The sequence below is a fragment of the Diabrotica virgifera genome, chromosome 8, assembly GCF_917563875.1.
Source record: "Diabrotica virgifera virgifera chromosome 8, PGI_DIABVI_V3a".
NCBI lineage: Eukaryota > Metazoa > Arthropoda > Insecta > Coleoptera > Chrysomelidae > Diabrotica > Diabrotica virgifera.
In genome coordinates this window covers 59,359,979-59,374,608 of record NC_065450.1, presented here as the reverse complement: position 1 = coordinate 59,374,608, position 14,630 = coordinate 59,359,979, and the positions used below count along the sequence as shown (strand labels likewise).

General features: G+C 33.5%; 1 protein-coding gene across 1 annotated transcript in view; it reads left to right on the top strand.

The window, feature by feature from the left end:
* The window catches only part of LOC114336368 (arf-GAP with Rho-GAP domain, ANK repeat and PH domain-containing protein 2), a 142,531-nt gene that overhangs the window by 66,653 nt on the left and 61,248 nt on the right, over nucleotides 1-14,630 (top strand). The window contains exons 3-4 of the mRNA XM_050657421.1: nucleotides 1,135-1,377; nucleotides 8,570-8,924. Of these exons, the coding sequence (XP_050513378.1) occupies nucleotides 1,135-1,377; nucleotides 8,570-8,924 (598 nt within the window). The remainder of the gene's footprint in view (nucleotides 1-1,134; nucleotides 1,378-8,569; nucleotides 8,925-14,630) is intronic.

The following is a 14,630-nucleotide window of genomic DNA, read 5'->3' as shown; positions in this document are numbered from 1 at the left end:
AGTGGCTCTAGCTCGACTGACAGCGCAGGTGACCTCCTTGCTATGTGCTGTCGACGTCGACCGCGACTTAACTGGTAGCATTCACCACGACCTACACCTCCACCTCGATCCACTTGTTCTGTTCTTACCCTTATATGACTATTCCACGAAGCATGTGGGTGGTTGAGTCGATTTCTCTGTCTTCACAAAGAGAAAGGTGAAAGCCAACTCTTCTCTTTGTGAAGACAGAGAAATCGACTCAACCACCCACATGCTTCGTGGAATAGTCATATTATAATGCTTTGAGGTATCTCTCTAAATTTCATCCATCGCCAGGATTTAATATACAACATGTCAATTTAAGACTTTTAGTCGACATTTTAAGGGTTTTAACCCATGTATTTTTGGTGGCTTAGCATGTAGAGCTTGCAAATAACACTGATGATGCACTCTTTAGAGCGAAAACGTTCTGTTTTTTGTAATGTAGCCCTTTATTGAGTTTTCAAATAAATATACCTTTTACACAGAAGATTTTTTTCTTCAATTTTTGTAATTAATGGTATACAGCCAGCTACAGGAAATTTTTTCCTTATGGATCTGTTTGTCCACACCCCACAGCGTTTTTCCAACCCTTTAAAGTGCGAAACCACCCGTCGGCGACTGTAATTATTTTTTATTAATTTTCAGCGCAGGCCAACTTCACGTCCCCTTAAAAACGTATTTAAACGTTATTTCCGGGGACAGAATTCCAACTACCTGTTTGTCCACACCCGCAGCGTTTGTCCAACCCCTTAAAGTGTGAACGCACCCCCTTGGAGACTGCAATTATTTTTTTTTAATTCTCAACGCGGGCCAACTTCACGCCCCTTTAAAACGTTGCGCTGAAGGCAGAATCCCACTACCGATTTGCCCACGCTGCGAGGGGGTGGACAAACAGGTAGTTGCGGTTCTGTCCCCCGAAATACCGTTTAAATGCGTTTCTAAGGGGACGTGAAGTTGAATGAGATGAAGAATGAATGCTTTGTTTTACCTTGTTAGTACACCTACTTACTGTCTTATGTCATAGTGTTAAATAATATTTTAACATTTTGTAAACCAAGTAAAGCAATTTTGAGTCGAAGTCCGTTTCTGAACTAAGCCTTTTTCATTTTACAGATAGTGTACAAGGTCAAAATGATATCCGATTATTGGAAGAAATGCTTCAAGGGGATCTCTACGGAAACATATCGAATGCACATACGTTTGATGAATGGAGCATATCAAACGAATCTGAATCCGAAGAAGTCATCAGTCCTCCGACTCCTCCAATGAGGGTTGATTCCTTGCCTGGTGATGAACAAGAAGCGGAAAAAGAAAAAACTGATCAACTGAAGTCCAGATCGAATTGGTTCACACAAGGTAAGTGTACAATATTAAGGCATGTACATAGTATGTGTGGTTCAAATGAATCAGGAGAGGTAATTAAATGTTATAAAGACATTAGCATAATCGAGTTATACAGGGTGTCCAGAAACTCTACCGACAAACGAAGGCAGGAGATTCCTTAGATAATTTTAAGACAATTTAACCCAATTCATCTAGTCCGAAAATGCTTCCTAAAGGAGCTATTGTTTGTTTTTTAACCAAGAGGAGTGATTCAAATTTACCGCTTCGTAATGCTTGTTTCTAATTGGTCCAACCGCAGGCAAGTTTACTCCACTGTTATTAAATTTTGACACTAATGACATTTATGAAATGTTGGCACTTCTCTTATTTTATAGGTTAATTAAGTATATCGGAGATTTTTTGTGTTTTCTGCATTATTCCTTTAATTTTTAGATATGTCCAGAACGCTTCTATTTAGAAAAACAAAAATTGGTACACATATTTATCTTCCAGAGATAAATAGACTCCATCCATTTCAAATTTCTAGTACCGGTCATAGACATCCGTTTTGGGTAGGGCAACAGTTATATTATTATCGCATAACTTTTTTGTTTTTAATTTTTAAGCATTTTTCAGTCTGGATTATTAAAATGTAAGGTATTATAGTACTAAAAGGTAGTCTTACTTTAAGTCGATAGGATACACCGTTTTCTGTGATACATGTGAGCGGCCGTGGGTAACGGCATAAACGCTGGCCTCATACGCCAGTAGACGTGGGTTCGATCCCTGCCAAAGACAAACCATTTTCATTTCCAATAATGACACGAGCCGTCTCACCGTGCCTCGGAGAGTACGTTAAGCCGTCGGTCCCCCTGGGCTAGTGTACATCGACACTAGTTACTTGAAACAGGGTTAAAGATGTAATTGGCGCTGGAACTATCCCGGCAAAAATGCCATACGATATTATTATTATTACACCGTTTTCTAGAAAAATCGATTTGAAAATTTTTCGTTTTTTGAATATAAAAAAAATTAAAAAAAAAACTATTTAGGAAAACGAAAACTGGTACGTTTATTTATACTCTAGAGATGAATCGATTTAATTAATTGTGAATTTGTAGTACCGGTCATATGCGTCCGTTTTGGGTAGGTCAACGGTTATTTTATCGCATAACTTTTTTGTCTTTAATTTTTAAGAATTGTTGACATTAGATTATTAAATTATGAGGTATTTCAGTACTAAAATTTATTATACTTTTGCTTAAAGTTGGTAAAATAAACATTTTTTTTTTTGAAATTTTTTTTTAATTTTATTTCAAACTCAGGAAACGAAATATTTTCAAATCGATTTTTATAGAAAACGGTGTGTCCTACCGACTTAAAGCAAGAGTACCTTTTAGTACTAGAATACCTCACAATTCAATATTCCAGTATCAAGAATGCTTAAAAGTTAAAGACAAAAAAGTTATGCGATAAAATAACCGTTGCCCACCCAAAACGGACGCCTATGACTGGTACTAGAAATAGATTTATCTCTGAAAAATAAATATGTGTGCCAATTTTCGTTTTTCTAACTAGAAACGTTCTGGAGGTATTTAAGAAAAAGTAATTAAAAGACGCCATCTTCAAAGAGCTCTAGCTACCTTAGGAAGCATTTTCGGACTAAGTGAATTTGGTTAAATTGTCTTAAAATTATCTGAGGAATCTCCTGTCTTCATTTGTCGGTAGATTTTCTGGACACCCTATATAGAGGCTTACCAATATGACTTATTTCACTCGCGCGCGAGAGAGAGTTTTTCGGTTGCATTATTTAAAAATGTCTATATTTCTACAATGAAAATATTAAATTCAATTGGTCTAGACTGCAGAGATCGCCGTATAATAAACAATATCTATTACGAACAAACTGCAGCTGTTAGAGTAGGGGATCAGTTAACAGACGACATAAAGATAAAAAGAGGTGTGCGACAGGGATTTATATTGTCCCCATTATTGTTCAATACATATTCAGAGCACATTATGAACCTAGCGCTAACGGTCATAGACGAGGGAATACTTATAAACGGAGAACGATTAAACAACATAAGATACGCTGATGATACTGTCATTTTTGCAGACAGTCTTGAAGGTCTGCAGACACTTATCTCCAGGGTGGCAGAAGTAAGTAGCAGGTTTGGGCTTGATTTTAACATCAAAAAACCAAATACATGGTTATAAGCAAAAATAGGATACCAGCTGGTCAATTACTAGTTAACCAACAACCTATAACACAAATCACCAACTTTTGTTATTTGGGTGCAAACTTAAATGAACAGTGGGACCAATCGACGGAAATTAAGATAAGGGTCGAGAAGGCAAGATCAGCTTTCGTCAAAATGAAAAAACTCTTTAACAGCCACGATATAAAATTGGAAATAAAAGTTCGTTTACTAAAATGCTACGTATTCTCCATTCTTTTATATGGCGTGGAGTCATTGACCTTAACTGAAGCATCACTGAAGAGACTCGAAGCATTTGAGATGTGGTGCTATAGACGCATGTTGAGGATTTCCTGGATAGACAGAGTTACCAACGAAGAAGTTCTACATAGAACGGGTAAAGAGCGCGAACTGGTCGTAACCATAAAACGTCGCAAACTGGAATACCTGGGCCATATAATGCGCAATGAACAACGATATGACCTACTTCGGACCATACTTCAAGGTAAAGTGCATGGGAAAAGAGGTCCAGGACGAAGAAGAATATCCTGGCTGCATAACCTGCGAAAATGGTTTAACTTAACCACTACCGGACTTTTCAGGGCAGCAGTCAACAAAGTCAGAATAGCCATGTTAGTGTCCAACATCCGTAACGGATAGGCACCATAAGAAGATATTTCTACAGGAGTGGCTGAGTCAGTAGTAGGAATTATTATTAATAGGGTTTGAATTAAGTGATAATTTAGGATTTGACACAGTGAAAAATATATTATTTTTCGCATGTGAAAAATTGAACAGTAAGAAAGGAAATTATTCAATTTAATAATTACATGCTAGATTAGTACACTGAACTTTTGAATTTTTAGTTTTCAAATTTCAATTGTATATTTTCCTTTATAATTCTCTCTGCGGTATTTAATATGTTTAACCATTAATTTTAATTATCTTGTTCTTGTTCTCATACCCAGGTAAACCCAGAGCCTCCTAGATCAAAAACAAGTAAGGACTCTCCAACATTAGCTCTGCCATTGGGGTCGTGTTTGGGTTTGGGGTAGCTTGAGGGGCCAGGGAGGCACCGTCTCAACGAGGGATGACCTCTTTGATCTTATGCAAAATCAGATCTTATGATAAATGCAAAATATTGTTTTAAGTTTTAATCGTCAGGAAAAAAATTCGTGTGTTCTTAAGATTATAACTAAAAATATGAAATGTTTTTTGTTGATACCTGCTGAAATGTGAATTTGAAATTGTGAAAATATGAAATGTTGAAATTTGAATTTCTCCCGTAGTAATTCATGTTCTCTTAGTTTTGCGTTTTAGAAATTTGTTACGTCTTTTTATTGGTGATTTGTGCATTAAAGCAAATTGTATACTTCCCGTCAGATTTATTGTGCCTTGATATGATTGTAATTTTTAAAGATTGCCCAACGTGTTTTTTATGAAATACGTGTTAAACTAGACTTATAATTACGGTGACCATATCTTTTTAAAGAAAAAAAAGTACAAAAAACAAAAATGTATTAAAAACGCAAAATGTTTCTTGTTATTGGACAAATATAACTTTTTGGCATTAAAAATAAATGAACTATGTAGCTAAACATAAAAAATTATATCAATTAAACTAAATATAACACATTACATTCACTTTGAAAAAGTTAAAAGCCTGTAATTAAGAGTTTTTAGATGAGAGACCTGGAATAGCCTCATCTTCTTCCGGTTTTTTGCATCATTCATATTTTTCTGAACTTAAAATTAATTTAAGAAGGTCCGGCTTTGACTGAAGTAAATGAAACATTTCATACAAGTCTCATCAAAATTTGCGTACACCAGCATCGCTGCCTTAAGAGTGGATATGGACATTTGTGACTTTTGCGACGTCCAATAATAATTATTTATTACAGAAAATAAACACTCGATAGCCGCACTAGTACCCGGAAGGGAAAAATAAATTCGCATAATATTTGTAAGTTTTTCAGTTTGAATTGATCTACACACTTAAAAACTTTAAGCCATCGATCCTGACTATTTTTTTCTTTTCTGTTCCACTCAGCAATTTTTTCACTTGTAGCCACGTCTTTCAAAATTCCCAGTTCGTCAAAGAGTTGATCTTCGTTTAACATGGTTGCCTTGATATACAATTTAAAAACTTCGAGAGAATAACAAACATAGTTCCATGTTATTTCACTTCTTATGCGAGCTCCACACTCTCGCCGAAGTCGATCGAGGTTCAACAAGTACGAAAGTGTAGACGGCCACCTTGTGTAACTTTGCCTCACTTCGTTCTACTTCCATTTTCTGTCGGTCTGGTCAAAGGGATCTTTGTCGGTATCGCACCGCTCTTTGTCGGTATCGCACTCTCTCGCGAAGTAGAACGAGTGTGTAGAGAGGGTACTTCGGACTTCGGTCAACTTTGGCGAAGTAACTTCGCCGAGAGTGTGGAGCCCACTTTAGATCTATGCTTTTGAATAGTTTAAATTCATGAAAATTTGTATTCCAGTTTTCTAGATAGGTTACACATTTTGTGTAAAAATGTTTCACTTGTGCAGTGAAGTTTTGTGTACGACCACCGCACCGTAAGCCTGATGTCTCACACACTTAAAATGTTTTTAAAGATCATTCATAAACGCATTTACCACACTTGATATGAATATTGAAGAAACCCACTTTGGATTTACATTACTAATCCAGAGATGCTTGGATGTGAACCAGGATACGTACGTGTTTCATATATTACAACAAGGCTTTCGATAAAGTCCGCCACAAAGAGCTGATGGACGTCCTCAAAAGCAAAACAATTACAATACAATGACCTTTGAATTATAACAAATCTATATTATAAACAGCAGGCACACATACGCATTAACGAACACACATCAGAAGAGTTCAAAATTAAAAGAGGAGTGCGACAGGGGTGTGTATTGTCACTACTACTATTAAATGCATACTCTGAAGAAATTATGAAAAAGTTCTTGAGGAAGAAACAGCAGGAATAAAGGTACCTAAATGGAACGCCAATTAACAATATTAGATATGCGGACGACACTATCATAATAGCGGAGAACCTCCAAGACCTCCAAAAGCTAATGAACAAGATAGTTGAGTATGGAGAACAATATGGATTATCAGTAAACATCAAGAAAACTAAATTTATGAGGATATCAAAAACCCAAAATAATGATAAAAGCCTGACTTTAGAACAAGTTGAAAACTACAACTATCTTGGCACAATAATTAATCACACAAACGATTACTCCAAAGAAATTAAAGTTCGAGTAGAGAAGGCAAGAACCAACTTCAATAAAATAAGAAAGGTAGTTTGTGCAAGAGAACTGAAATAATTAAGACTTGAGAGTTAGGCTGGCAAGGTGTTATATTTTCTCGACTCTGCTTTACGGGATAGAAGCATGGTCAATTAACGCGTCGACTACTAAAAAGTTGGAAGCATTTGAACTGTGGGTGAAGGTGCCTGAAGATAGCATGGACTGAGCCTGTAACAAACAACGAAATCATGAGAAGAGTCAACAAAAGAATGGAAATATTCATTTTTTAGAAAAAATAAGTACATTCGCGTGTCCTTAGAAAGGTTTTAAAGTACATTAGGACAATATTTAAAAATAAGTACTGTCCTACTTAAATAAGTACATATGGTCACCGTACTTATAATTAACTATTTTCTATGGGAAATAAGCCACAATTTTACTAAAAAAATGAATTTATTAACGTTTCGAATAATTAATAGAAAATAGTTAATTATAAAAATGCCACAAGGAAATAGCTTCAGAACAACATTAGACTTATAATATTGTTTTCTAACATAGTACATGACATACATTTTAATTTAAGAGTGTAGGCGCAAATATTTTACGGCTATCCCTACTTTTTCTGTCTTTACACGGCAAATTACGTGTAGTAGAATAATTGCTGAAATTATTAATTCAGTTAATTAATATGATAATTTTTCACTAACTATGTATTCAGTGATTGTAATAATTTATAATACGCTATTAAGGAGCGGTAAGGTTAGAGATATCATTGTCTTTGGTCTTGAAGTAATCCCTCGATCACATAGAACCCTCTATGACAAGGAATACATTGTATTCCTTCCATCGGCGTAATTTTTGTTTTGTTTCCATAAAATCTTTCCCTTTTCGTCTATCAGTGAGGTTGAGTTATACCGTTTTCTTACTCCAGCTAGTTGTACAGCTTGAAGGTAATTTAAATACATAATATAATTTCAAAATAAAATTCCTACATAGGCTCTACGTTCTACTGCAACATCGATTACAATTACTTTATAAGGTACATAATTTTTACATAATACATAAGTATCTGCCTTCAGGCATAATAGTGCGAAATATCTCAGCAACATTACTTTTGTTATAATTCATTGAACCCATTACAATAAATATCCAATATCAATATCACCTTTTAAACAATACATATTATAATCTTAATGTGTACTATTACAAACTCATGAAGTAATAGGAGACGCCTAGTTATCAGAATTAAATTACCTACACATTTAATTTTTCTTCAAGATTTCTTCTTCATCTTTTAAATAAGACAATTGAACTTTTACAAAATTCTAGGCAGTTTCAAAATATTTGAATAAAATAACATTTAGTTTGTTTAAACTTTTAATTGGAAATTTACCGTTCGTGTCTATTTTATTATCTTCTACAAGCGGCAAACCTCTTGATTTTGAGAATATTTTTATACGCTTTCAAAAAACTGCTTTATTGTAAAATAAATGGCTATAAATATCTCGTACTTTGGGTTGAGATCGAGTTATAGATACATACCAGTCTCACAGATTTTGGCGAGCATGGTGCAATAAAATGGCACCTACGGTCACCAGACCTAATTCCCTTAGATTTTTATTTTTGTGGGATACAAAAGACGTATGCGTATAAACTGAAATATATATATATATATATATATATATATATATATATATATATACCTACTATTTTTTAATTTACACTCCTAATTAATTGTAAATCATTTTTGATCAAAATCTCTTACAGATAACTCTGCTCCAAAGTCAGCTCCCCCAGAAAACAAAAAGAGTTGGTTTAAACAAGTCAAAGGGGTATTAGAAAAGGCTCCGGATGTAGTTAGAGGCCTCAAAAATAAAGACAACTCAGTGGACAGAGCTGCCATAGCTGTGAATATGGTCATTCAGAAGAAGGGAATGTTGTACAAAGTTCAAAATGGACCAGTGGAGGATTTATTTGGAGAATACAGTGGAAGGTGGTGTATTCTGGAAAATTCGAATTTTCTTTGCTATTCCGACAATACTTGCCAACATTTGAAGGAGAATATTACCGGACAAAATATTTTAAGCATACAGTTACTGCAAGACAAAAAGTACAATTATAAGTGAGTATTTTTATATATAAATTTATATAATATGATCTCTTGTACACTTAAGCCCACGAGTCTTTAGCCGTGCGTCATTATTACCTTGCGAGATTAAAAACATACTTTTTATCTAGCATCATTCTCTTCTACGCATGAAATTAATGACAAACCAGCTACCGCCTGTTATTAAGTAAAAACACATGTTATTTTTATGAACGATCTAGACTCAGTACATTGAAAAGAGATAGGTACAAAAAAAGACGATTGGGATGTTTTCACATAGTTTAAGTACAATTTCTGACGTTTTGGTTTGTTTACTTTTGTGGCTGTCAGTTTGTTGAATTTTTTGCTGTTATTTTGTCGAATTTTTGCATTTTGAAGTTTTTTATAGTATACAAACAGTTGTTTTTACAACTAATTTTATATTGGGGTTTGAAATTTTATGATAAATTTATGTTATTTTACGATTAATTTTGACAACGTACAAAGCTAACCTCATTGACGCAGTTAAGGAATGCTTGTGTTTAATGTTCCGCCAAAGTGAATAAAATAACAAAAAGAAAATATGTTATTGAATTTTTGTATAAATTGTTTATTTATTTATTTATTAATCAATGATAATATAATAATTTATTAAGCTACTTCAAATGTAGCTGTAATTATGCACCAAAATTTTAAAGCAAAACTTAAATTTGACATTTTATTTATTTGATACCGTAATTTCGGGTGACTTTGACTCACTTTCGAAGTTTAAATGTAGATTTCAGTATTCTCAATACATAAAAGTATATTTCTTAATTTATTTCTATTTGAGTCTTAAACTACTTTTTTACAAATATTACACTAAAAAATAAAGAAGTGCTTACTTTATTATAAAAAAATAAAAATGTAGTGTGCAAAGTCACCCGCTGGTGTCGGATGACTTTGTCTCAAGCTATATTTTACATTTAACTCTGTGAATATTCTTGTTTGGGCTGAAGTCACCCTACGAGCTGAATCAGAAACAAATCATTTTATTAGGAATAAAAAATATTTATTTCAATTTCAATCAAAAAACCTAAAACTGACATGAAACTCTACATAGAACCCTAGATTCACAAAAAATATCATTTCTTAACAAAAAATGAACAATAAAAACGATTTGTAAGATTTGCTGTTAAATCTGGAAGTTAAATGACCACTGACCACCAGTGGCGGTTATCCCTTTAGGTCAATTGGTCAATGACCTCCCTGTAATAATTGTACAATCAAACGATTATAATGTAATTATTTCCTTAAAAAAAGAAAATTTTCTGTATTAAAAATGTTCGGAATACAATAGTATCGTTCAAAGTTAAATTTTGCTTTTATTGTATTGACTTTTCAGTCATCTTGTTGTTGTAAAATATAGCGACAAAGATGCCGCCAAAAGATTACCGATAAATAAACATGAAATACGAACTGTTTGACGGTACCGAATAGCCAAATTTATCTTTGACTGAAACTACCGCAATATTACTCTTAAACAGCTAAATACGAACATTCACGATGGTCAAAAAATTTATTTGACCTCACTGTGAGAATACAGCACTTTGAATCCGAACGTATGCAACAAAATACTCACTTATATGCAAGTTGGTACTAAATCGTGGTCATTGACCGTAGACCGTAGGTATCGTTTTCGTTGTTGAGCGGTAGGTATTCGAACGATCACAAATTTCAACGAGCAAGTGATCGATCATTTCGCAAAATCTAAGGCCAGAAGAATCGATTTACTTTTTAAATCCGCATAAAAATGTAAGTTTTTATTTATTTTAGGTTTTGAGTTTAAGTAGTTTGTTGATATTCTGGCTGTTATAATTACAGACCCCCTTCACTTACAGACCAGCCGCCACTGCTGATCACGTTCAGATGGCTCTGTGAAATCAGTATTACCCAAGTGGTAGGATTTTCTTATGGCGACTTTGGGCCATTGCCATAAACTTCTTTCACTCAGTACCTACTTGCACGATTACTTGTACCATTACTTCTGATAGCTTTTAGAGCCCTTTCTGCTGTGTTTGCTGTGTAATTTCCCTAAGTCCTACTACTAGCAACACATTTATAATTTGAGGGCATCTAAAAAAGGTTACCTATGTCGTTAGTGCTATAATAAACTCTGCAGTTGTTACAAAGCTAAATTCAAATTTGAAATCAGCCTTTACTTACTCTAATTTAAATATAGATCCAACGAATGATCAAAATCCGTTAATCAACAGACTGGGCCAAAGTCACCCGAAAACCGTTAAATTCTGTAGCACTTTGCAAATAAAACCCGACCTTTCTTATTGTCTATGTTTAGACTGAAATAATGATACAAGGCGGTTAAGAATTCGCAGATTTTCAATATGCAACTATGCAATTAATCTTACCCTTAGAAGTATTATTGGTTGCCAACCAATTTTTACAGTCAAGAAATCTTATGTGAAATGGCTACATTTTAGAAATTCTTTTTTTTTGTAATATAACAAATATTACTGTGTTTTATTAAAATTCTTCTAAAGTTCAATTGGTACTGATGCTCCACAATCGAATTAGCTAATTTCGATTTTAAAACATTTGTAGAAGTCCAAGAAAGGTTTAAAAGATGCGAAAATGTGATGAAATTGTAAAGAAAATACTAAAAACAATATTTTTGTCAATACACACAGTTATATTGTACTCCTTTAGATTTACGTCACTAAAACTGCGGCTAACTTCGGGTCTATTTACATTTTTACATTTCCCGTGAAATCCATGCTTTTGGCACTTTCTTTGATCTAAATATCGTATTTAGAATTGTTTCTATAAATTTTTACTTATTGACCCCTTAATACACAGTTTTTTTGAAAAATAGTACGTTCTTTAACGGTAAAATATTGCAAAACCTCTAAATTTTAAAGAACCGCTTGGATTGACATGACATTTGGCATACACATAGCTAACAAGTCAAAGAAAAAAAGTGATATTGTGCCGATATGTGCTTTTGCCCTGGGGGTGGTTCACCCCCTCTTGAAGGTGAAAAATATTCGTCCAAAGTAAGTCCGAAAATGGATAAACTGACTAATTTTAAGTAACTTTTGTTCTATAGAGTTTTTTCACTAAGGCAATACTTTTCAAGTTATTTGCCAGTGAATATGTTCAGTTTTTTAACAAAATAACCACGCTTTTAGACGGTTTTTCGCAAATAACTCAAATAGTAAGTATTTTGTCGAAAAAACATTCTTAGCAAAAATATAGTCTGTAAAAAATTTTAAAAAATGGTGTATATATCACGTCTCTATACTTAGTAGAAGCACAGTTATAAATGAAAAATAGGTTCATATTTGTCAAATTCCAAATGGAATACTTTAACGTGAAATAACCAAAAATGAAGCACATTTCGGGGAAAACTCATTACAACTTATTTAAAGTGTTTAAAAAAAGCTACATCTTTGTTTTATAAAAAAATTTCTAGCATCAAAAGTAAACAAGTTACGCTCAAAATAAAGTTACTCCCTTTTTTTTGGCAAAAAGATCGGGAAAATCACCCCCTAATTAGTATCTCAAATGAACTGAATCTTTACGACTTCACAAGTTTCTTGACTCGTGTATGTATTGTTTATATGATCTGTAAGTTTCATCGGTTCAAAGTCCGTATTTTTGAAAGGGCTGTAGTTAAAAGGGGTTGAACGAGTCACTGATCACGAATGTATGCAAATTTAGAAACGCCAAATCTTAATAAATTTTTGTCTAACAGAAAACCAAAAAATACATGATATTCAGAAAAGCAATGCTGACTTTTTTTGTTTTTCGAGATTTTTAGTAGGTATCTAACTATTTTTAAGTTATTTTGAAAAAAAGGATATTTTTCAAAATTAAAATTTTTAAAAATTTTACTTTAAAACCAAATTTTAAAAAAAATAAGCACTTTGAATCGATGAAGCTTACAGATCATATAAACACAATATAAGTAAAATAATTTGTGGAGCGGTAACGATCAATTTCATTTAAGTTGCTAATTAGGAGGTGGTCTTCCCGATTTTTTTTTTGCCAAAACAAAAGGGACCAACTTTATTTTGAGCGTAACTTGCTTAAATTTAATGCTAGACACTTTTATAAAAACAGAAATAAATCTTTTTTTGAACCCTTTAAAAAAGTCATAATTGGTTTTCCACAAAAGTGCTTAATTTTTTGGATATTTCACGTCGAAATATTCTATTTGAAATTTGGTGAATATGAATCTATTTTTCATTGGCTATAACTCTGGTTCTACTAGGTCTAGAGACCTAACGCGTACACCATTTTTTTTACTTTTTTACGGGCTATATTTTTGGTAAGAACGATTTTTTCGACAAAATACTTACTTTTTGAGTTATTTGCGAAAAACCGTCTAAAAATGTGGTTATTTAGTTGAAAAATCAACATATTCACTCGCAAATAACTCGAAAAGAGTTGACTTGGCGAAAACGCTCTATAGAACAAAAGTTACTTAAAATTAGTCAGTTTACCCATTTCCGGACTTATTTTGGACATATATTTTTTCACCCCCAAGAGGGGGTGACAGTCACCCCCAGGGCAAAAGCACACATCGGCACAATATCACTTTTTTTTTTTGACATGTAAGCTATGCGTATGCCAAACTTCATGTCAATCCAAGCGGTTCTTTAAAATTTACACCAAAACAAAAACCGTGAAAAAATGTACTAAAAGACCGGCCAAAAAAATCAATTTTTTTTAATGAAAAAAGTGACCCTAGTGCGCAAATCAACCCAACGAGTACCTACTTGCGTTTATCCGATTAGTGAAATGATCGTCACGAAACTGTCACTGGACGATAACAATTTTAGTTGGAACAATCGGAAGGACGATGCGATCAACGAACATCTTTTTGTCGGAACGTATTTTGTTTACTGCGCAGGAACGTGATCGTTACATGACTGTTTTTCGTTGTGTTGGAACAAACCTATTATTAATATTTATTACAAATATTTAAATATTATTAATATTGCTATTAGGATTGAAAACTACTTCATCTTTCAATTGCCAGATGACGCTAGTCACCCAGTCCATTCACGTCAGTTGCGGTGTGGGGGATAAACTCTCGGTGTTGGTCACTTGGAGTATGGAGTAGCAGGCCTACGTTCTCTCCGATGAGACTCCAACAAGTGTCGAAAATAGTCGATTCAGAGTGCTGGACTGCGCTCCTTATTCTAAGTGAAAAATAAGATTGTTTTGCCTTCGCATTGCAACTGAATAAAAATGGCATTTTTATTTTATTTTATATTGGTCGTTACTTTTTTAAGTAACTAGGTCCATTTTCTGTTGGAATTTACCAGCTGAACAGACGGGGTCGTGAATTGTAAGTTTTTGAATTCCCTCTTGTCTTCTTCGCTTCAGCATCCATCTGGCTTGCAAATTTTAGAAGCCATGGAGGTGTTACCAAGGAATTGGACCAATAAGTTCTCAATTTAAAAATCTTTTAGTAATATTTTAATATTTTTAAATATTATTAATATTGCTATTACAGTATTTCTCATGATCATCTTTCAGTGCGTCACAGTTCTTCGATTTCTTTCTAACGCATTAAATTGTATGTGACAGAAAAAAAGGCACGTTGGTGATTACATTTCGTCGGTGACATTTTTATAACATTTATTCTAGTTATTCTAGTTGTCGATAGATGGCGCCATAATAAAAAAATATTTTTTTTTTAATTAGATAATAATATTACAAATATAATCTGTA